This window comes from Sitodiplosis mosellana, unplaced genomic scaffold (genome assembly GCF_009176505.1).
Source record: "Sitodiplosis mosellana isolate CC-2019 unplaced genomic scaffold, AAFC_SMos_1.0 Smas_scaffold_6166, whole genome shotgun sequence".
In the NCBI taxonomy this organism is placed as follows: domain Eukaryota; kingdom Metazoa; phylum Arthropoda; class Insecta; order Diptera; family Cecidomyiidae; genus Sitodiplosis; species Sitodiplosis mosellana.
In genome coordinates this window covers 4,002,849-4,027,185 of record NW_022601407.1, presented here as the reverse complement: position 1 = coordinate 4,027,185, position 24,337 = coordinate 4,002,849, and the positions used below count along the sequence as shown (strand labels likewise).

The 24,337-nt window shown below is 35.6% G+C and overlaps 3 protein-coding genes across 10 annotated transcripts in view; 2 read left to right on the top strand and 1 right to left on the bottom strand.

Annotated features, from left to right (window-relative positions):
- The first annotated feature begins 1,331 nt into the window (after positions 1–1,331).
- Positions 1,332–2,384, top strand: LOC129575324 (deoxycytidylate deaminase-like). The gene has a single exon (XM_055458715.1). It carries the CDS (start codon positions 1,518–1,520, stop codon positions 2,109–2,111), a length of 594 nt encoding a protein of 197 aa, XP_055314690.1. The 5' UTR covers positions 1,332–1,517; the 3' UTR covers positions 2,112–2,384.
- Positions 2,213–6,026, bottom strand: LOC129575322 (glycosyltransferase 25 family member). The gene is made up of 6 exons (XM_055458698.1): positions 5,132–6,026; positions 4,702–4,930; positions 3,686–4,629; positions 3,483–3,616; positions 3,015–3,224; positions 2,213–2,801 (listed from the first exon to the last, which is right to left on the bottom strand). The coding sequence occupies exons 1-6, from the start codon at positions 5,395–5,397 to the stop codon at positions 2,602–2,604; spliced, it is 1,983 nt and encodes a 660-aa protein (XP_055314673.1). The 5' UTR covers positions 5,398–6,026; the 3' UTR covers positions 2,213–2,601.
- A 56-nt stretch (positions 6,027–6,082) lies between these two features.
- The window catches only part of LOC129575323 (MOB kinase activator-like 2), a 108,101-nt gene continuing 89,846 nt past the window's right edge, over positions 6,083–24,337 (top strand). The window contains exons 1-3 of one of the 8 annotated variants that reach the window (XM_055458702.1): positions 6,083–6,269; positions 10,189–10,502; positions 15,887–16,081. In XM_055458702.1, the coding sequence (XP_055314677.1) occupies positions 10,453–10,502; positions 15,887–16,081 (245 nt within the window). In that variant the 5' untranslated portion in view covers positions 6,083–6,269; positions 10,189–10,452. Of the gene's footprint in view, positions 6,270–6,569; positions 8,553–10,188; positions 10,503–15,886; positions 16,082–24,337 lie in introns of those variants that run through there. The other 7 variants (XM_055458704.1, XM_055458701.1, XM_055458703.1 and 4 more) reach the window with 7 other exon arrangements.

Here is a 24,337-nt window from a genome sequence, read left to right as displayed (position 1 = left end):
CGATTTGCATTTGTATGTTGTTCTCCACTTAGAATTTTTGCGTGTTTCGCTTAGTTGAATTCACACAGCTGATGATGACGCATAAAGCGTCGAAACAATTGTTCTGTTATTTTATTTATAAAATAAAAAATATTTAAGCGACTATAAAGTGTCAACTCTTTCATTTATTTAAATAAATCAGTCGCTTAGACCTCCAAACCAAATCATTTTACTTTAGAGTGATTTGCCCCTCGGGTCATATACATTTATCGATTCTGGCTTTAATAATCGTTGGCCAAAGGAAAGACCACATCAGTTTCGTATAAATATTTTAAAGAGAAAATTTCTCTATTTTTTCTTTCGTGGGAGACCTCTGCAGTCGTTTATGTTTAATCGAATTATAATAAACTTAGCATTTCAATAACTCAAGAAGCATTTACATGGCATAATACTAGAAAAATATGATGACCATATGCAGTGGCGTAACTAGGGGGTATGGGATTCATTTCATTTAATATTCCAAATCGATTTTAAGATACAAATTTCATCCGTTTTAAGCTTGTGTGTGCAAGTATTCAATCAGACAGAAGCAGCAAATAAATCGTTGCTACAAAAAAATCTCTCAAAATATTTTAGTTTCAAAGTGCAACTTAAATATTTTTTTTCCATATGGTGTTGTTGTTATAAACTCTATATACAAAAATTCCATGTTGCACTTTGAAACTAAAATATTCTGAGGGATTTTTTTTTGTCGCAACGGTTCAAATATCCATTCCCTTTAAAATGAATCGTATGATAATCTATGTGAATTTTATCGTATGCTGTATGCATGCATTTTTTTATTACTGTTATTCTTAAGGAAAATTGATTGAAATTTAATTTATATTGGATTGGAAACTCATGGAAAATATCGATAAATTTACCCAAGCTGACTGAATGAAATAGCAATGACGGTAGCTTTATGATACTAACTGAAATACTAATGGTTTGAAAAAATTTTGAATTTAGTTGAATTTTATCCGTTACCTTAACTGCTCTCTAGACATAAATTTGATTAATTTTCACTTCAATGAACAGCTTTTTTTTCGTTGCGACGAAAATCAAAATAATTGACAAAATACTTGACATTCAAGCAAAAACTTTAAACAAGAAAATGACGTTTTGAAATGAATAGAAATCATAGGAAACCGAAAAATATTCATGAAAATGATTAAATCCAAATATTCCGAAATAAATTCTTCAAATCAAAAAGACGCAAATTGAGAGAAATGTATGTTGAACGGTGGCGCCATCTAAACTTTCAAATCTCAACGATGTATTTTGCCGCGTATTCTTGACAACTCCTCAAATCGACCACACACAATTTCTTAAAAACAACAAAGTAGACTCAGTGTTTTTTCTGTTACTTGCTTGCCTACATTTACAGAGCGATTCTCCGTCAGTTAGTTCCTGTTTTAGTCAGAGTGTGCAAAGTAAATTGCGAATTGCTTGAGAATTACCGTGAAATATTTCATTCAAGATTCAGTCAAAAAAAAAAAATGGAAGAAAAAAACGGTTCAGACCATTCACCGACAAAAAAGCGATCGGGTTACATCGAATGGGGTGATTATTTTATGGCGATGGCATTCTTAGCGGCTAAACGAAGCAAAGATCCAAGTACACAGGTTGGAGCGTGCATTGTCAATGAGGATAAAAAAATAGTTGGCGTTGGTTACAATGGATTTCCAATTGGTTGCAGCGATGATGATTTCCCATGGAGTAAAAATACACCCGACGCACTCGATTCAAAATATATGTACGTGTGCCATGCCGAAGTGAATGCCGTGCTCAATAAATTATCGGCCGATTTAAAAAATTGCACACTGTATGTGGCATTGTTTCCATGCAACGAATGTGCAAAAGTGATTATTCAGTCACGCATCAAGGAAATAATCTATTTGTCGGACAAACACGCACATAAACCTGAAGTCGTTGCATCGAAGCGAATGCTTGACGCAGCCGAAATCAAGTACACACAATACAAACCGACGTGCAAGCGTATTGTCATCGATTTCAGTGACATCGATTCGCTGAAACTCAATCAACTGCCGCCAACACCGATCAAAGGACGTTTCGAGGAAAATGGTGCTTAAAAAAATCCATCGAAACTAATCTAAAAACCAAAGTCATTTCATTTTAAACGAACCATTCACATTAAATAGGAAAATCTTTCCAATTGAAACAACGCTAGCAATTTATCGAAATAAACTCTCGACTGTGGTTTTTTTTTTATTAATTTTTGTTGTAAAATTGTTTCTAAAAATAATTTGTGCTCAACAAAATTGTGCATTGAAAATGCGATTTTTGGTATTTAATTTTCTTATGCGATCGGGAGATTCTTTAAATAAAGCAAATTGATTTCAAAACTCTGTCTGCTTTTCATTGATCATGGCATGTTGCTTACTACATTTTATGAGAAAATAAATTGAACCACATTGCAATATGTGGATTGCGGATGCAAATGGGTCTTTTTTGAATGAGTAGAACTAGTAAAAAATGTCATCAAAAAAGGCACTTTTTGTCGACTAAATATTTAGAACTGGAAAAATGCGTTTAGAGAGATTTATGCGAAGTGTCTGTCATTTAGAGCTCGCTATGTTGATCGGATGATTGATGCTGAATGGTTGCATGATCGTTGACTTTGTTTATAAGAAATGACGTGTCAATTGATGTATTGTTTGCAGTCGCGGCATTCGCATGGTTATCACCATCGCCACTTGATTTCATCATTGCGCTACCATTATTATTCTCCTTGTTGCCTTTTTTCTCTACACCATTCTCGCCTGCAATTGTAATGAAAAGAAAACGAATATTCAATTACTTATATTAAAATTCAGATTTCAAACGACAGAAAAAAAAATGTTTAAAAATTGAGATGATTATGACACGCCTAAGCGCACTAAAAAACAATTTTAATAGAATTTGCCACGCGGTTTTTTTGTCTCATTGATAATCATTAAATAACTTCATTTCATTCATTACAACAAATGACTCACCAGCGATGTCGATTATATCCGATTGCTCTGTGTCAGACAAATATCCTTCATCGCCCGTGTAGTGCGTTGGGAACAGCAGAAGCGGAGATGCACTCCATGCATTCAAATTCCGAATGGGGAATGCACGTTTCCACGTTTCATTCTGGTGTTGATTGAACATTATCGGTAAGAATTCATCGACTGGTAGCAAATTTTCAAGCGGCTTAGCAGCTGAAATCAGCGAATGTAATGACTGTTTAATACATGATCTTACCGAAAATACTAATTAAAATAGCATCAGTTGATATTTTGAACGTAGGAAAAGAACAATCAATAGAATTTTTCCAAGAAATTTTCAAATTCTTCTTCATATTTTTAGATTTTTCACCATGAAATATATCATAGGTTTTTCAACAAAAAAAATTCGACTCTCACGAAAATTTCTTCGTTAAAAATCAGACAATCTCATGCACGTTATGAGTAACATACCCAACAATTTTTTGGCTCCTTCAAGGGATAGAGCATATCCAAGTGTCCAATAGGAATAGCTTGCGTGAACAAGATGATCGGAACCCTCGACCCAATTTTCATTCTTCTTAACCAAACGCTTTCGGCCAAAATATCTGGTGGATATAAAAAAATCAATATTTTGTCTAAACCCATCTAAATTATTTTTGTCAACCAAGCCATACATCAGATCCCATCCACCAATTTGTCGTGCTTCGTCCATCAAATGCAGTGCACGTTGTTTAAAGTATGGTTCAAAGCGAATGTCGTCTTCCAGTACAAGAACTTCGTTCAATTCACGAGCAACTTGTTGCTCCCAAACTCGATAATGGCTTAAGAAACACCCGATCTCTCCTTTTGTCATCGGTCGATTTTGGAATGGATCAGCATAACCGGGTAGATATTTGACGCCAATCTCTTCCAAATATTCTTGTGTCAGTATTTGACCGTCGGCTGCCACTACATGCTCCACATCCAATCCGATCTCTTTGAAGCTTCGTTCCATTTTAACACGTCGTTCTGGGCGTCGCAACAAATTAATCATGAATATTCGATCAAAGCTCATCATATCCGCTTCGGGATACTTTGAAAAGCGTTCAAATTCTGGTTCAACGTCAATCAACGAATTGGTTTCATCATTTAAAATCATAATTTTCAAATTAAGCAACTGTTGATAGTCTTTTTCAATGTAATCCTCCGCATCCAATGGCACCGTCACAAAACCGTACAAAAATTCATTGGATATTTTCAATGGCATTTGTGAATAGTTGGCGGACAATGCAAAGATGATAATGTCATCGGTTGGTATGAGTGCCAAATCATGATCGCTGAGCAAAAAACGTGCACCTAATTTGGTTTTGTTGAAGGTTAGCGTATCGCTGCGCTTGTCATTTAGGTTGATAAGAACGGCACTGTGTACCATCGGCACATCGAATTGACCCCGTTGATCATAATTATAGATGGTTTTGTACTCGGTGGTGCGCTGATAATAGTATTCCGGCGTCATGCCACCCCAGAAATTTGAATAAAGACCATCCGATAGCAGCATCGGAGCAACAATTGGTACATCCAAATGTATAAGCTCAAGTAATGTCGTTGGACGCGTCAGCAGTACATCCGCATCGAAGAACTGTGTCAATGGACAAATGAATCGAACAATGTGCGTTACAATAAAAGAAAAGTAATTAGTGTTGACACTTACGAAAACATAATCAGCCCAAATTTTGCGACCATAATTCAGAGCCTCCTCCTTCATGCGAATCACGTCGAGGTATCGCTCATTTGACCAATGCGTTTGCGATATTTCCGAATCTCGAAGTTTCGTTGTATTGTCATATTCAATATCAACGTGATGATATGCATTCGACCATTTGTACAGCCATTGATTTAGCACCTCCATCGTTTCGTCTTCATTATGATCGGAACGGATCCTGAAATTGAATGTTTTTTTGTTGTTTAGATTTGAATTAGGAGTGTCATTTATTTGAAATATGTTGAATATTCCTTCATAACTAGGAACTAAAATTATATAATCAAGAATTTTCGTGATAAAATTAAAATTTAAGAATAATTCCCCTCTGGACAAATGTGATTCCTTGTCCAACTGTTTTCTATCGCTTTATTATACATACCATAACGTAATCCGATCCTTTGGATACTCGATTCGATTCAAGTATGTGAAAAACAAGGGCATTATATGCGCCTTATTCCGGAAGAGTGTTGCAATTAAAATAGTCGGTGGTTTCTTTTGATCCACATCCGTGGTTGATGGCACTTCGTTTGATTGCTTTGTATTCTCGATTACTATTGGCTCTCCATGTTCAGGCGTTACATTGGTTGCCGATCCAAACGAGAGACTCACATGGCACACAAGCAAAATTACAAAAAAATAATTCATGTTTCACGTTTTAACACATAAATATGGCACACGGTCAAGAGGAATATGAAAAAAAGGATTTCAAACTTATGATTTCAATTAGCACTCATTGAAGAGATTGAATTTTTATTCTCGTTTTCGTCAGACTTAAATCCGAATAAACCGAACTGAATAGCGGAACGGAGAATTAAGAAGGAAGAAAGAAAGTGAAAAAAAAACAACTGAACTGAACTCAACATAAAAGAAAATTAGGCAACTCAACAACGCGGCATTTGACTATGCTTAGCTATGGCTAATAGGAACATGGCACACACTCAATTTTAATTTTTACTGATAACAAAACATGATAAAATATCGAGCGTCTTTTGATGTCATTTCAAAAATGCCCACACAAATTACAAGGTATATTATGTCTACAAAGTGTTATGCGTTGTTTTATTCGTTCAGCGTATCGGACAGATGCCGCATAAATTTCATGGAATTTCAATCAGTGTGTTTAATTTCGATTTGTTTTATGGCTTTTTCAAATGTTTTTGCTTCGATCTATTTCTAGCGCGGATGCAAAAACAAATATATAAACGAAATTGAATTTGCAATTTGACATGTCAAATGATAATAAGAAGAAGTTCGAATGAATGTGACAGTTGGTGTGTACAGAGGTCGCTGTCGACATTTGTACCGCATACATACACACAGTAACCACTGCTAATAATGTTGTTTGTTTTCAATGTTGCAGAAATGTCATAGCCGGATTCAATCGACAAATCGATTGCACAACGATTTCCATCAAGCATATCTGCTGCGGTTTCGGTGATTTATGTCGAATTTTTATTTTCGTTTGTTTTGTTTTTGGAGAGAAAATAAATCATTTTGCCGTAAAACGGAAGAGACACGTAAGTAATTCCATTGGATTTGTGTTGATGCTGTGTTCCATAGTGAAGTGAATGTGTCTGTTGTAAGAGATCGGTGAAAGAAATTTCAATGGGTTTTGCATTAAAAATCGATGTGTCATTTAAAGTTTGCATCATTTTTTATAAGAATTATTCATATTTTTGGCATTGATAAATCGATCAGTTGGGTTTTTTTCCAAAATTTCATCGTATTTTAGATTTGAAAAAAAACTTGCATTTGCTTCGAGTTGATTTTTATTCACCACTGTTCAAAATTCTTATATAATTATTGCTTCAGCATTTTCATGTCAATATTGATCATCAAACGCAATTGATTTCACCATCTTAATAGAAGAGCCAAAAATACGCTGAAAAACTGTGATGAATGAAGTCCAACGAAATGAATTTGTTTTGATGTTTTTGCCATGTGTGAAACGGGCAAAATTCATTTGTCCACATGATTCACCATGCAATTGAATGGCTCACAAAACGCACATCACAACTGCTTAAACTCACCACAGAAAATGGCCTGACATCACACGCTTACATATACACGCACACACACACATACACACACACTCCACCACCACAACTTGAATCACTCGAATACATCAACGAAAACAGTTGCACACAGCACACAAGCAATTGAAACCTTTTGTTTTCGTTCACCTAAATCTCATCGTCTCGCTCACTCTCTCGTTCAAATGTACGGAGTTGAGAAATCAGTTTGAATATACCAAAGCAATGAACATTTTTATGTTGAGGTAAAATTAACGGAGAGCAATATGTTTGAAGCAAATGAATGTTGTTGGAAAATTTTGTTGGAAATCAGCGCAAAAAAGATTGGGTGAGAAAACAAAAATTTACAATCAGCAGGTATATTAGCAAAACTCTGATTCTTTGCGTTTCGTTTCGTGTTTTTTTTTGGTGAAGTTCGTTGTGTTTTTGACAATTCTGTCATCGAAAACAATCTGTCATCATAGCCCATATGTGAAGTGATTTGATAGTGTGCGTGCTCTCGCTCTTTCTCTCTCTCTCTCTCGTTCTCTCGCTCTATCTGTATGTGCATCAATACGTGAATGAGTGTTATTACTGCGTTTAAAAGCTATCAAAGTGAAAATTCTACTTTCTTTGCTTCATACATGCACATACGTCGTTTTTGTTTCCTATATTTTTATTGTTATTATCTTTGGGTATTAAATACGTCAATGTGAATGTGCTAAATAAATAAATTTATTCGCAACTACTGAAGAGAACGCGAAACGAAATCAGAAAATAAAACCGAGATAAAAAATAATAACGAGAGAAAAGAAGAAAAAGAAACATTGAAAATATTATAAAAATACTGCATTATTGGAAAGACGAAATCAGAATCGCTAAAAAAAAATAAAGTCAACGAAATTCTTTGTGGTTTCGTTTAATTTCGTGTGTGTTTTTTTTCTTCGTTCATCAAGAATCCCATTTTTTTTCTGTGTTCATCTAAGTGGTGATTTGATAAAATTCGTGTGAGCTCGAGAGATTTCGCAGTGTGTGGTTTCTTGTGTGTTCATTTTGCGATGGGCTAAAATTGTGAAGAAAGTGCGAAAAAACTGTTTTGTATTTTGCCTCGTGCAAATTTAGGTCTTTTGCTCTAGTTTTTTTTTTTCTTTCTTGTCATTTCTTCGATTGTTGTTTTTTCTTTGCTCTGAATTTAATCACACTCCGTATCGAATGAACTTGTTGACTCATTGACTTTGGACCAGTGAAGAAAAAAACTAAATAAATTGAAATGTGTTGACGGTAAGGAAGACAGATAAAAAGAAACAGAAAGGTTTTGTTTTTGTCGCATGATATGCCAGTAGTGAAGGCAGAGTGTAAAACCAAAAGAAATCAACGAATCGTGACAGACCAGAATCAGTGTTTTCAACCACCTGAAAATTCATTCAAGAGAAAAAAACACACACACACACATCACACCAAATCATTTATGATCCAACCGAAAATCAAAAAAGCATTTTGTGTATGCTGACCGTTGTGAATGTAAGTTGGATTGATGAAATTTGTTCAATCGAAACAACTGAGTGTTATGTGTTTTTTTATTATTGTTGCTCTCCATTGCCGATTAATGCAATGATTCGAAAATCTTCGCTTATCTAAAACCTCAACTGAAACAAACAACTCCGATGCGAGAAACCAATTTATCGATAATTCAATCTTGTGGTGGCCGTATATACAATACATTCAATAAAGCTGAAATAAAACAATTCGAGTGTTGAAGATAGAACGAGCGTGAGAGAGAACGAGAAAGTGAGTGTATGGTGTGATGTGTGTGTGTAAGAAAGAGAGAAATTGCTATCAAAACTATTAATAATTCAAATTGGTTCGGTTGCTGTACAGAGAGGCGAGAGAGAGAGAGAGAGAGAGAGAGAGAGAGAGAGAGAGAGAGAGAGAGAGAGCGTGCGTTCAGGCAAAATTCAATATACACACAGCATATAAAAAGTCTAATTGCAGGAGACCCCCTTTGAACGAAGTGAAGCCATTCAATCGCACTATGTTTTTTTCTTCTTCTTCTTTCTGAATTAATTACCCGAAGAATTACCGAAGAATTACATTGATGCGACACACTAACTATAGCAACCAAAGCCACCCAAGCAACATTTCCACAGAATCGATTGAATAAAAATGAAGTTGTTCGGCGAATTTTTTTCGCATTTCTGCAGCAATAACAGTAAAACGAATCAAAAATACACCGTGAAGAAACCCAATCTGTTTACCTCTCCCTTCCTCGGCTCCCTTTTCATTTCTTCAAACTGTGTATTTTTAGAGCGAGAAAAAAAATCAATAGAATAGAAAAAAGAAGTGATTGTGAAGGGAAAAATAAGTCGGAAAATCATCTCTGACCAAATTTACGTGCCATGTATCTGTATATGTGTGTGTGTGTATTGTAAAGGAAATACTAACAGAGAATTCCGTCCCTCACGCGTCTTACATCCCATATCACACGTGCAAAATTATAGCAATTGAGAGATTTATGTGAACATCCTAATTGTATCGCTTTTGCTTGGCACGATCTAAATACCAACAGTTCACAAAATATTACACATTCCGTGACTCTCTCCCACTCACTCTCACTCTCCCTCTCACTTGTTCCACCGTATCAATAATCAATATGTATATCGATGCGATGTGGCGAAGGCAGAATGGTGGAGGTGGATGTGACAAACGGCTACAAATATTCGTAAAAGCTATTTTCACATAATTGATTACAGTGAAATGCGTCGCGTCTAGTCGCATCACACCATTTTCATTTTGGATTTTCCGTACCGATAACACCCATCCAACGCTCTTTTGTTTTCGGACACGTACCCCATGATCGCCGATTCAATATCACGCATATTGTGATTGCGTGTCGTATGTTTTAATGCACACCTCAGTTGCCTTAGATAAGAACTTGACGAGGATATTTTTTGTTGCAATATTCATCATTGAATTTACCTTCAAAATAATCACGGGTTCCAATTTTCTAATTGGATTTTAATTCACAATGTGGACGGCTTTTTGGACTTAACAAAGAAATAAAAACTATTATGATAACAAGAAGAGATCCCATCAAATGTCTCGCAAATCCAGTTTATCAAGACATAAATTTTGAAAAGATGAAAAAACGGTCATCATCAAGAAAGTGGAATTTTTGGACGAAAATTGTAAAAAGCCAAATTTTGTTTCCATCAAAAACTTGGTTTCTTCTTTCTCAATGAGAAGCATCATTTTTAAATTGAAGAACTTTTTTTCCAAATTGATGAGATTCTTTTGAAATAAATTTTCGTTCTTCTCAAACAGAAAAGTTCTTTTGAATACAAAATATTCGTTTGATTAAAAATTGCAAAAAAAAACTGTTTCTTTGATTTAAATAAAAACGTTTTTCTCTCTCTCTCTTTCACAGGACATACAAATTGCAGGTCAGAAAAAGTGTGATTATTCAGTAATGATGGCATAATTGCGAATTGTGAACGTATCCAAAATAAACGTCAGAAAAGATTGAAAGAAACACGAAAAACAAAAACGAATTGATACAAGCATCAAAACGGAAAGTGAATTTAAAAATAAAGTATTTAAACCACTGGGAAAATTGGAATATGCCGCAAATGGGATGCTGAAAATTGTGCGTTAAAATATTTGTGGTCAGAATAAATCGAGAGCAAAACTCATGGAGCGACTTCCTGAATATCTGCGAGATACCGTTGAATGGTTTATGGGGTAAGTACTTACACACATACACTCAATCACACACAGATATACCATATTTTTCGTGTATTTTTTTCACTGGATCAGGCAACAGCCAAACATGATCTATCCGTATTCTCTCGCTATTCGCTTTTACTCTTCATTTATTCCTTGTCTATACTCTACTTGACAGCCAACAACAACAACAAATTCATCTATAGAAAAAATAAAAATAAAAATTCATATGTATTTCATGTAGTGAAGTTTATTTTTGGTGAATGGAGAAATTATATCACATAACACAGTTGTTGCTTTTGTCATAATCGATTAAAAGCTTTTAACTGCGGGCTATGGTTACGGTTTTTCTTGTGCATTTCTATATGTATACGACTTCATCTGTTTAAACCACCCCTCCCCCCCCGTCTCCCGGAATCTGTCGTTTAACGGAGCATCCGTTCATACGCTTTATGCTAAAAGCATTCATTATACCCCGAAAAAAGAAGAAGAAGAAGAAGAAGAAGAAGAAAATGATCGTTAAAGCTAACATCGTTGCTTGGGCCATGATTAGTCATGCTGCCTTGGTATTTGCGCGTGGGTTGCTTTCGACGACTTATACAAATCGAGTAATCACATAATCCCAAAAGAAAAATTTTTGGTTCGAGTTTCCAACAATCCATTGAATCCTTTTAATCAAGCCACTCACTCGCTCTTTCGTTCTCACAAACACAACAGAAAGTTATTATGCAAATGGATGAATGAAAAATCATTTTGAAATGATCTCAATAGAAAATAAAAAAGGAAAAAAAAACAAAGGAAAGAAAAATGAAATGAAACGATTGAATTATTTTTTTTATGTTAAAATAATGTTAGGGTAAACTGAGTTGTAAGGAACTTTCCATATGGCATTATGAGTAAACAAACAAAAACAAGAGAAGGCAAAGAGAATCATAGAAAAAGTTTAATTTGGAAATGATTTTCGTTGAAAGCATGTCAAACTAAAAACTTGCTAAGACGTCGAAATACTTCGTCAACAAAATGTGCTCTATACACGAATTTTTTTTCTCTTCTCTCGGTTCTAATCTACCAAACAAGTCGCTGAGAGTGCAAAAAAGAGGGAAATGGATAAAAAGCAGTCTCCATGTTTCTTTCTCTACCAGAGAGTAAACCATGGCAATTAAAATGTTTGTTCAAACCACTGGAATGGGAAGCGTAAGAAAGCGGGATTTATCGTTGAACTCTTTGTATATCCATCTTGTGTCGCCGTTTTATTGAATATTCCACTCAAAGTATGACTCTTTCTTATGCATTCTTATCCAGTTAAAATTCGCCCTCTTATCCTCTTCTGCAAGACAGTTTTCAACACCAAAGTATTTTGTGATGCGTTCTTTTTCAAATCCTCCATTTTTTTCCGTTGCGATTTATTTCATGTTGCAACTTGACAAAGTCACAGCAAGTTGTAATGCGTTTTGTGCACTCCCTCTCTCCCGTTTGTCCCGTTGTCGTCGTCGTCGTTTTTGGCGCAGGTACAATTTTAAGTGCATAAAGCTTTTAGTTTTAGTTGAAAGTTATGGTTGTGCAACTTTCGCGATAGCTCCTTCTTGAATTGCCCGCCCTCAATTCTTCTGAAAATGGTGGTTAATTAAATCATCGGTTTATTATACGAAATTGTTTTATTCCGTCGACGATGCGGCATGTTTGTCGTCTATGAAATTTGTTCTGATTGCATTTCCACCACACATATACACACATGCACTTAATAAAACGAAACACATGCCATCAAACTCAAACAAAACGAGCGAGAAAAAAAAAGAGTCTGGATATCAGTTTGCATATGGCTCTTGTTTCGAATCTATGCAAATGAAAAGTATTGTTTTCAGTGTTGCAGTAGCGTAACTTTTGATATTATTCCCGTTGATAGCTTCACGTTATGCACTGAATATGACGACGGCTCTCGACGAGAACGACGACGAAAGCGACAACCAAACCCCAAAATGAGACAAGAGTCTCAAGCACCCGCACGTCCGTATATTTTACATCTCTTTTTACAATCAACCCTGCAACGATAATAAGCAAAAAACATACACACACACACATCCACCCCAATTTGAGTAAGACGAAGTACATATACATAATGAAGCATGTTTGTTGTGCATCTCTCATCGAAAAATGGCAACAACGAAGATATTTATCAAACCAAAAATTATTATTTTAAATTTCAGACAGACATTCTGTATGACATTACAATATCGAATTAATTGCAATCGCTTTTTTTTTTTGCTTATTTATAGAATATTTATATCGTGGCAGAACACTCGCTCGTACGTACATCCAATTTTCGATGAGACTCTGGTGCTCATGATGAATAAGCAGCGCGCTGCCAAATTAAGCTCAATTACATAATATTTTTCATTGAGAGATTTGCATTGCGAGTCGCGACTTGTTTGCGTTTGCTCGCTAGCTCGCGCGTTTACCGATTCATTACTTCCACTTAAGCACGATGATTGATTACAAAAGACAAACTCAGTTGGTGCATCACTAAACATATATAGCAAGAGAGTTTTTCATTAATTATCATTTTTGCGTGGAAAAACATACACATACGGATTTCTCCTTTTTCGGTCTCTATCGCTCTCTCTCTCTCCGTCTGTTTTTCTCGCACTCGATCTCTCTGACTGGCTCTCTCAGCATTGAAACTCATTTTTCGCTTGCAACACTACAACAACAATGTGCTCGAAATTCCAAAATGAAATATAGAAAATTAATTAGAACGTGCGCACGCCTTTGGTACAGCACAAATTAATTCCTGGCCAGAACTCGATATGAAATCATTCTTTTACACAGTCTTTGTTTTTGTAGGAGATGGTTTCCCTTTTATTTGTTTTTGTTTTTTTTTTTCATCATTTTTAATGAGGAACAAAATTACAATTTTTCAAACGAAAATTCAACTGTTCACTTTGGCTCCCCCTACAAGTATATAGTATATTGTAAATGAATGACAAAATAGAGTTGACACGAAAAAAAATAGTCGTAGGTAGCTTTTGGACCCGTGTCTACAGCCACTTGAGTTCGTTAATTTATGAAAAGCTCCCAATTTATCATACAACATTCAGCCTTGCCTTCAGTCTCTCTGTGTATCGCGCGCGCTGTGTGTGTTCGTCGACACCCATGGCTTGGCATAGCGCGAAACAAGTTATAAGAGCCTCGTAACTTATAAGCTAAGAGGAAAAACTTTTTTTTAGTGTTATTACTTTTGCTTCTGCTGCTGATGTTGTTGTTCACATCACGCCACATTGTTATTTACACTTGTACCCTAACTACAAGTGGATGTCGTCGAATATGAATAATAGAACAAAAAGTATCGTTTTTCTGCGAATATTCAACTTTTTTTTCGAATGGTTTTCAATGATTATCGCCTTTCTAATTTCTCTTCTTCCATTCGCTATTAGTTTTTTTTTCCGTTGTTTTTATTATCCTATACTTGCTTTCTCAGACGGACGCTGAATTTTGATGTTTTGTGAATGACATTTATGGATAAAATCAGATTTTCATGGAAATCAAATTATGGTGTTCATCGTATGACTCCGATGTAATGCAAATTACAAATCAAATGGGACAAAAGACACGTGATGCATATAATCTTTAGGTAGCAAAAAATCATGGAATCAACTCTCAAACGCATTAGGTATATCCATTGTGAACAAAGAAAAACCTACAGAAAAAAAAATTATTGATCGATGCACGTGTAACATCGGAGCAGAGCGGCGAATTAAGTCGCAGCAAGTGAGCACACTTTGAAATGGGTGGTGCTTCTTAATTCGTTTGCACAAACACGCGTAGAAAAAAAACGGCCGACAAAGCATACGGGTGGCTATTTCAGTCAGAGAGTCGGTGCATGCTCATTTGTTCAATGTATATATATACTATACAATTTTTTCTGTCCAAACTGACTAATGCTATTACAAGAAACTCTAACCAAATATGCATCGACCAACGACAGGCCAAATAACAACAACAACAACACAATATATATATATATATATTTATGAAGTCTGTTTGAAGTAAACAAAACCCATATGGTTGATTGTTCGTTCGTGTCATTTTACATTCATTCCGTACACATTACGTTCCAGTGACAGTCCATCAGCAGAAGCTCTTGCTTTCTGTCTGTGCTTAAAGTTAGCTGTGTGTTTTTTTTCTCTGTTCTTTGTGAAAGAGCTCATGTGGAAAATCAACAAGTGTGATCGGAAATTTAAATCCGTAAATCATTAAATATTCTTATCTTTTTTTGTATTGTTGCTACTACAGCTGGTGATTTTTACTCTGTGTGCATTTACCTATCAAAAGAGTATGTGTATTTTGATGTTGTTGGGCTGTTCATTCAACAACAACAACAAAAATAGTATATGTAAATAACTTGAATTTTCGGCAAAGTTCTTGACCCAAACGAATTGAACGAGCAGAACGGAAAAAAAATTGAGCAATTTGGTATAGTTTGTTTACGTGCCTTTTTGCAATAATTCAAGAGGGATGGTATTTTTGTGACAGCTGCCATTTAAAAAAAAAACTCAAATTGTGTTCATGTGTATATAGGTTTGGCTCTCTACTATTATTACTATTAGTATTATTTTTTTTTGTTCTTTTGTTGCTCTGTGTATTCGCCAATCATATAAAGACGTGATATTAAACATAGAGAAAAAATTGGAGTAACAAATCGCCATCTCTCTCTCTCTCTCTCTCTCTCTCTATCTCTCTCTCTCTTTTTTCTCTCTCGTGTATGTGTTAATTTGTGCTTACGTTTTAGTTCGGTGTTTGTTTTCAATTAATACACGATAGCAATCAAATATTTGCATAGAGAAAAACTCCAGCCAAGTTGGATGGTTTGGTCTCGGAACGAGAGACGAAAAAAAGAACATTGTTTGAATTAAAAAAAATGTGTTTGTTCATACCATATTCCATCCAATCATTTGTGTTCGCTGTGTACTACTATCTGGGTATATATATCGTTTGAAATAGTGTGTCAAAAAAAAAACGTTGCTGCTGAACAACATGCTTTCTACGTTCGCATTCTAAGCAAGCAGGACAACATTTTACTTTTAATTTGTTTCGTTTTTTTTTTCAATTTTTCTCCGACTTTTTGGCTTAAAAATTTTTTTTTGCTCGTACCAACGAACAAACGAACGAAAATAAAAAAAAACACACACACACACGTTTGGAAAACTGCCCGATTTGAATGAAATACGAAAAAAAAATCACAACCATAAATCTGTCTGGTGAAAAAAAAAATAACACAAACGAACACACAAACAAATGATACCATTGTAAACGATGGGCGAATTGGGTCGGATAAAAAAAATCGGCATATAAACAATAACCAAATAAAAATGGATGACGTGTGGATGATGATGATGGTGGTGCAGTGCCCGAAACAGTAAGAATACGGAAAAATCGTCAGTGATGTGGCTGAATACGATAGTGGGTAGAGCAGGCAATGGTGCTGCATCGAAAGCACTATCAAACGTTCGATATTCGTCGATCGGTCTACATGAACGTACCGCCAGCGGTCAAATTATATTGCCGTTTGATGTCGAAGAAACGGTCACATGCTTCTGCAGGTTTGACTTTTACCGCATTTTGATCATCCATTGTTTACCATTCACATTTTCATTCATACTATCGAAATCAAACACAAATCACACTTCAAACATTCAACCCGCGCATACGCACATCACATATTTCGTTTCGATTTTGGACGAAAAATACTCTTAATTTAACGAAATTTGATCATTCATTGTGAAAAAAAGAGATTTTCTCGTGGGCGTTTAATAGAACATTTGCAAAAATATGATTCGAATATTTTCGGCTGATGGCCGTATCAAACGAAAAAAGAAACATGTCAATGAATTATGGACAGATGCAAAAGCGTGTTCGTTTCTTGATTGATATTCCTGAAAAATGGTCTGGGAGAATATCCAGTGTACACGCAACAGTAAATTTATTTAAATTGGTCTAATAGTCTAAATGGCCCAGCATAGCTACACAACACTTTTTTCAATAAAACTGTTCAATGGCGGTCAACAACAGCAAGTGGTGTGCGGTATGTTTGCATGGCTAGTTGTCAGGTGCATTTCATGAGTCTCCTCTTTCTCTCTCCCTCAATTTTTCTCGTCTCTCATATTGACTGTGAATTCGAATTGAAAACACATTCCACCATTATGAATTACGATGAAAGCCGGCCAGGTTGCGAATCTAATCACAAAGAGAATGAAAACAAAAACTAGGGATACAGCGAGAGAGAGAGAAAGAGCAGAAAAAAAGTATTCACTCATAATTGCATGTGTGGTCGTTGGTTGAGCGAATTTGGTTAACTCATATTCCCACATTTTTCTCTCTCTCTCTCTTTCCGCAATGGGGAAATAGCTCTATTCATAGCCCCGAGTCCCATTTTATTTGCACTCTAAAAAGCAATTAGAACCATATTTTGAATGTGCTACCCGTTGGTTATGACGCTGGAAAAGCTGGCCAACCACTATGAATGAAAGAGAAAAAGAGAGGAAGAATAACGATATCGTGACAGTGAGACAGCATGTGTGTGTGTGTGTGTGTGTGTGTATGGTGTTGCATGTGCTTTATGGCCAATGAGTATTACCGATGTATCAACTATTGTTAGCTATTCATAATTCATTTTAAATAATTGTTGTTACATTTATGCTATTACCTACACCTTAGCTAAACTCGTCGAACCGACAACATTTCATGGCAACAGAGCGCTCCATTTCGATTCCCACTGCGATCCTCTAGTTGAAACCAGAGCACAACGATATATCAATGCCATCACCAATATCCATGCACCATTGGTGTTTGGCTTTTTGGGTGGTGTGCCAAATCATTTATTGATATTCTTTTGCACATGGAGCTATCTGAAAAAATGAGCCAGCATGAGGTTAGGAGAAAGAGAAAACGGCGCTTAGAGCATAACTGTTGTAAACAGAGCCCATGGTATGGATCACAAATGTCAAACACATCCATAATTCATATTTATGGAATCTGATGAAATTTATCAGTTGACTGTGATTTGTGCTATGTAAAATAGGCCATGTGTAATTTTCTTAATGCATCGAATGGGATGCCGAGACACTCGAGACAACTAAGTCGACAGACACTTTGGGCAAACCACAAAATGGAAAATACAGCTACAAGGCAACATTGTGGCAACCCAATTTTAATGTGTATGCAAAGAACCGTACAAAAGACTTCTGTACAATGAGGATATACAGCTATTTTACGTTGCACGAACAAGAGCGAAAGCAAGAGTGAGGGAGCAAAACAGAGAGAAAATAGAAAGAGAGAAACGAAAACATGTCTATTGATTGGAGGATATTGAATATGATTTCTGTGCCAATTTTAGTGTATGTTTTCTCCACAAAGCTCAATGTCAACATTGCTGCTGCTTCTTCTTCTTTTTAATATTATGTTTTTTCTGCTCTCTTCAGCAGATTGCTATCGATTTAACAGCGGAATCAATCAGTGATAAGAAATTGGCATTCATCAACATTTCAAATATCGCACACACACACACAATGGCAAGCCCGAGAGAAAGAGTGAAAATATATCGAAAGTCATAACCATTTTCATAACATTATTTAAACATAACTTTGATATCAGCATAAAAGGCCCTGGGTAAATACATCAACACTTATCGAGAACACAACTCTGTCCCTGTCGCAGGTTCTTGCTCTCTCAATCTTTCTCTCGCTCTGTCTCTCTGCAACTGGTTCGATATTTAATAAAAATACAATAGAAACGTTCTTGCTGTCAAGCGGAAAAATCAATTGAAAATGGCTTGGCATCGCGCCAAACGCTGAGAAAGACTCGGCTTCCCAAACTGCTGCATTGGAATCAAGTCATATCGAAATGAATGCATTGCGGCACACATTCACTCGACCAAACGAAATGTCATACAAACAGGCGCATATTTTACGCCTTTCCTATTCATAAAACAAAACAAAAAAACATCACAAAACAAATATTCCCCAGTGAGAAAATAACCGCACAGCCGTAAGATTTCAATGAATGCAGAAACAAAAAAATGATGTGAATACCAACAAAAATCACCTCATCAAATAACCGGTTTGTACACGACTATAACGAAAATTACATTTCGGACCGAATGACAGTTGCGGAACTGAATGAACAAAAAAAAAAGATGACAAGTGATCGGCTAATGACTTTTTGCACCACAATAATATTTTACACGCGCGTGTTACGTCTGAGGGATGCTGGGCAGACAACAAACACCGTTCAATCATTATTATCATTAGCATTTACGATTCAAATATTGTAATCGGCTGGTGCCGAAATGATGTCGCCGAAAAAAGAAACAATAATTAGTGTAATTCGCAAGTCGTTGATTACTTTTTAAAGCTTGATAATTTACAGTAGCGCAGAAAAAAATGTGTCGCGAAGTTGCATTGTCATTCTTCGGATCTGGTACAGGGTTTTTCTTGACGTCGGTTTTTGGGGCATTTAGAGGGAATACACCGAACAAAATGGGAAAATACAGAAAAAATGATAAACACAAAAAACAAATAAAACGACAAGAATAGATAGAAATAGAAAAAACTTGAAAAAACGTTGAAAAAAATTGAAGAAAAATGGAAAATCAATGAAAAACAAGGGAAAAATGAAAAAAAATGGTTATAACCTGACGAATCACATATTTTGAATATTAAATGACATTCTAAACCTTGGTATTAACTAAAAATATTAAATCGATGCGGATCGATTTACAAACCATCAAGTTCTAGTATTTGTCGAAAGGTTCTTATTGGATTTCTATCCCCCCTAGCACACGAATACACACACATACACGTTCAAAGAAGTTTCAAATGGCTTGGCGTGTGTCAACGAATTCAAAAATTACATATCCGATTAAGTCGTTTGACTCACATATCTATAATTCTTCAAATGTATGCCCATGTTTTCGTTCGCCTTTGCGTCAGGTGTTGCAAGGAAGTTGGCTACGATTTAGAAAATTGGATTAAAGTATATTAAAAATAAATGGTTTGTAATGTATACATGGTTTGGAACATGTGACACGGCCACTGATCTGTATACGTATACATGGTAGAAAGTAATGCAAGAGAATTAGAAACGAAAAACATTTCGTAGAAATTTCAACGTCAATGTGGTTCACAGAATCCGGTGGTTCGTCGTCACCATTATACACACACATACAACATGTGAAAAAAACAACATGCACACGGGAAAAAATTGAGGCCAACGCTTAAATTAAATCCGGATGTGTTCACAAAACCAAAGATCAAGCGCCGTAAAATAGGGAAAAAAAATCACCACCCTGAACACCTCATAATGTTAACGTTTTGAATTGAGAATCACTCATTCGTATCCGAATATATCCATGCACACGGGCACGACCTTATGTAAATTGTCGTATTGGATGGTGTGCGTGTTAATGAATTAGTGTTGTAAACGTTAAAAAGACATGTCGATCTATGAAAAAATACAAAAAAAAAATCCGTGAAAAAACCATCGCACGGAAGATAGTGAGAGAGAAAACAATCAATATCGTTTGAAATCAAACGCAACAAATTTACATGCGATTACGAGGTTGCTAATCGACCGATTAACAATATTAAATGAATGAAGATGAGAATTAACGTAGATTTTTTTCTATCTCTCTCTCTCACACACACACACACACATAATACTAATTAGTCGGTACTTCGGCATGTCGGCGAAATATACGCAACGAAAAATCGCAACCCAAAAAAAAACCAAAACAAATCATTAAATCAATCGTGTCGCGTTTTGTATCCCGTGATGGTCACAAAAATGATTATTTAATTAGCTGAAAATGCTGGTGATTGGTACCGACGAGAGAAAAAAGAACCGCCGAATGAAACAAAAAGCGCAAACAGGCCCAATCAGTTTGATATATATAGATATATACATAAATAAAATGCGGTGAACATGTGTTTCAGCTTCCATCCGTACATCATTTTAAAATTCAATCACATTCTCTAAATGAGATTGACGTAGTTAGAAATCGTTTGAATCAATTCCGCATTCGGTGTTTTTTTTATTATTCCGGTGTGAATGTGTATATATGTGTTTCGTTGTTTTTAAACTTGAATTTTATTGATAACAACACACCAACGACGACGATGACGACAACAAGCGCGATTTTAAATTTGTGTGAATGAGACAACACGCAAATCGGATCGACTGAATCGGATGGGTGACGAAAACGAACAGAGATATGAAACGAAGCAAAAGAGAGAGAGACACAAACAGAAAAAAAAACTGCGGGAATTCACCGGATCGACACAATATCGGCATATATACGGTATGGATTTTCTAAAATCGATTGTCAGTTGGTGTACAGTTACCGTCTAGTGTAAAACGAAAAAAAAGAAAAACATTTGCAGCGAGCAAATAACACAATTTACCCGAATCAATTGAAAAATTGTGTGTGTGTGTGTGTGTGTGTGTGTGTGTGCTAGGAAAACAACTCAACGAAGTGGGCTAACACTTTTTCCCTTTATTTATTTGGAAAACCCGAGCAATTTTCAGAAAGTCAAACACATAAAACGTGACCAGAAAAGAGAAAAAAAGTATACACACGCGAACACACATATTTAATATCAATTAAATTCTGAGTATCAATTGAACCATATCTATTTGATAAGAGGCACTTGAATCATTGATATTAGCACTGATTACTAGAGATACACCATCGAGAGAGTGAAAGTATAGCTTAGAAAGAAAAATCAAGTTCAAAACAAGTATAAATTGATTTTTAACGCGCACATCAACAGCAGTCACTTCATATTTGTCGTCGACAAACACGGGGATTTTTTTCTCGTTTGATTTTGCCCTTTGTTCTGTATCGTTTCAAAAATGGAAAAGCGTGAATACGTCGGAAATAGCAAACGAATTACAATCGACAATAATAAAATTCATTTGCGGATCATTGGCAATGACAATAAAATTAATATGAAAAACAATTCGGGCCATTTGGATGTGATTGGGAATTCGACAAAGGTGAAAATCGGCGACAATCGTGGACAGGTGAATTATTTTGGAAACAGTGGCAAATTATACTTTGGATCAAATTCCGAAACCAGCACCGTTAAATACAATGGCAACGATGGTGTGATGAAGGTGATGAACACCAGTAATTTATGGAAAAATTCCAATTCATCATCACAATCAAATGGATACATCGACAAATATACCACATCAACGAATTCCTACTCACAAAGAAAGTAACACTGCCCGCGTGACAGACACACGCATCGTCCACAGATCTCTAAAGAGCAAAAGAATTTGAAAATGCGTGCATAGAGTGGATTACAAATCGAAACATGTACAATCGCCGGATGATATATCGCTCATTGCTTACGCATGATAGTAAATGCATTAATCGGGCTAGTAATCGGGCGATAGTCTATTCGACGACACGATTTTAAATTGTAATTACAATAACAAACAAAAACTGCGCTCAATTAAGGCTAAATTCCAGAATTTTATTTTAATACAACATGTTAGCTTAGCTTTGTATTCTATATTTAAGCTAATCATAAGGTTGAACTGAAACAAAACGATCAAAAGAATTACAAAACAAATTAACAAATCTTGCCACTGAATTGTACAATATCGAATAAATAACGACACGAAACATATTATTGAAGCTGTGTTCAAAACAATAAAGTATCGAAAATCAATCAGTATTTTCATGGAAAAATGCGTGTTTTTTTTCGTCCATTCAATGTAGTTGTAAATTCTTTCTCATTGAAACGAACAAATTTATTGATGAATTCTCATTTTTCTACTGAATGGTATTGAAAAATGATTTTAAAATTACGGTTTGGACTTTGTGATTGGATTTAATGTGATGAATTCTCTTCGCCCAATTTAGTTACTCTTTTTCATTACATCCGAAAAAATACATATGAATTACTTTTCATTACCAAATAGTACTCTTTTTGGAATTTCATGCATCTAATTGTTTCGTTTTTTTTCTGTTTCTCTTTTTCTTTCTCGCCATTTAGGTAAGTGAGAATCAACCAATTTTTTTTGTTACCAACATGATGAACGCATTGGCAGTTTTTTATGTACTGACATAAAGAAGCGGAAGGAATTGTTGAATGAATGGTATGACATCTATACGATGACGGTTACAGATGTTAAGATCGGGTAAAAAAAAACATTCTTTCAGGTATTTTCTTCATTCCACCCCCATTTTGGCTGATTGTAAAGCAACACCTTGCCGTTGAATATTTCGAATGGAAAAATATTCATCGCATTTTTTTTTTCTTTCTTTCGTATGAATAACGTAGTTGACATTGAGAACATATGATGGAAATTGTTGTATTTGCAAGTGAAGTGAATGCACCATGGCAACAATGACATCATGCCGATAATATTACAGTTGGTTGTTATCATCAAAATGCTTTCATATCTATTCGTGAATGTTCGTTACTTTTATATATCTGTTTGAATAGCTTGGTTCGAGAATGGTTCATTTCATTGAATCGTCTGCACTAGATACTTTTCACTAAGAGTTTGTTCTTCATAATGTTTTTTTTTTCGTTGGTATTCATAGTGACGACAAATGACTTTGAGTTGGCTTTGACTTACTTCAAGCTTTGATTCTCTCTCTCTCTCTTCGGCAATCTTTCTTTCTCTATAGTTGAAGACTCTTCTGGCTCTCGCTCTCCCTGAAGTGATGTACGACAGTACTTGAGAGCGTGCAAATCAAAGATGCCAGCCAAAAGCCTTTGCTTTGACGCTCTGGGTGTTTGGTCGAGATTCACACACACACGTATGAAGTGACCTAGATTTGGAAATAAAGAAAAAACGGCGCATATTTCATGTTTATTATGGATGTTATGGTTACATTTGTTTTTTCTTCGCTAAACATTCAATGCTATTGCATAATTTTTATGCGAAACATTTTGATTCTATTGAAAAAAAAAATTTAAAAACATTTCGACTTTTTTTCTCCCTATATTCAAAACGCACCAAACGATACAGTTCAATATATTTAAACCAATATTGCCTCAATTCATACACAATAGTCGCTGATTTCGAACATCATTTAAATTCGCTTCGCTTTTAGCCCATTTTCCAAATGCGTAGGTAAATGAGACGCATAAAATGCCGAGTGTTCCGATGTATTCTTGTGGAAAATGTTTTGCTGAATGTGTTTTTCAGCTGCGTTAGTGCGCTGCTTCAAAATGGGTTATTTGTAATTTAAAATCATCGGCTTTTTTGGATTAATAAATAAATCCAAACAATATCTCGCCCAAAACTGGATGGAAAATTATAAGCCATTAGCATACTGATGATTATTTCTTGTGGGATTACTATTATTTGCTCTCTCTATACATATATCTATCTATGATTATGTGCATTAGGATGCAAATCGTATAGGTGTGTTTTTTTGTTGTTCTGTTGTGTTCGTCTTGAAAATCATCGACCCACTCAGAACATTAGTCAATGTGCAGAATATTGATTGCACTTGCTAACCGCACAGCCATGGTTGGAGGTAAGCAACCAAGCAACAAAAACACTGCACCCCTATCCAACAGCATCGGCATTGGCATCGCACACTAAATATATGAACATCATATGTTTGCAGATGTTTGCTTACAAATTGCGACACTCGACCGAGTGCGAAAGAGAGAGAGAGAGAGAGAGTCGGGTGAGAGAAGAGAGCACTTCTTGAGAACCATCTAAGCAACCGAATATGATGTTGTTAGTGTGTATCGTGTTCCGCTTCTTCTTCAATGTTTATAAGCCCGCCGGAATAGAAGGCATAGTACACAATATTATATTGCCCA

What these genes read in the sequence shown, in the direction of transcription:
- LOC129575322 (XM_055458698.1), bottom strand. Translation starts at nt 5,397, where the DNA reads ATGAATTATTTTTTTGTAATTTTGCTTGTGTGCCATGTGAGTCTCTCG. An exon ending in TTTGGGCTGATTATGTTTTC is followed by an intron (nt 4,630 to 4,701) that starts GTAAGTGTCAAC and finishes CCATTGACACAG; the next exon opens with TTCTTCGATGCGGATGTACT. An exon ending in ATTGGTGGATGGGATCTGAT is followed by an intron (nt 3,617 to 3,685) that starts GTATGGCTTGGT and finishes TATATCCACCAG; the next exon opens with ATATTTTGGCCGAAAGCGTT.
- LOC129575324 (XM_055458715.1), top strand. Translation starts at nt 1,518, where the DNA reads ATGGAAGAAAAAAACGGTTCAGACCATTCACCGACAAAAAAGCGATCG.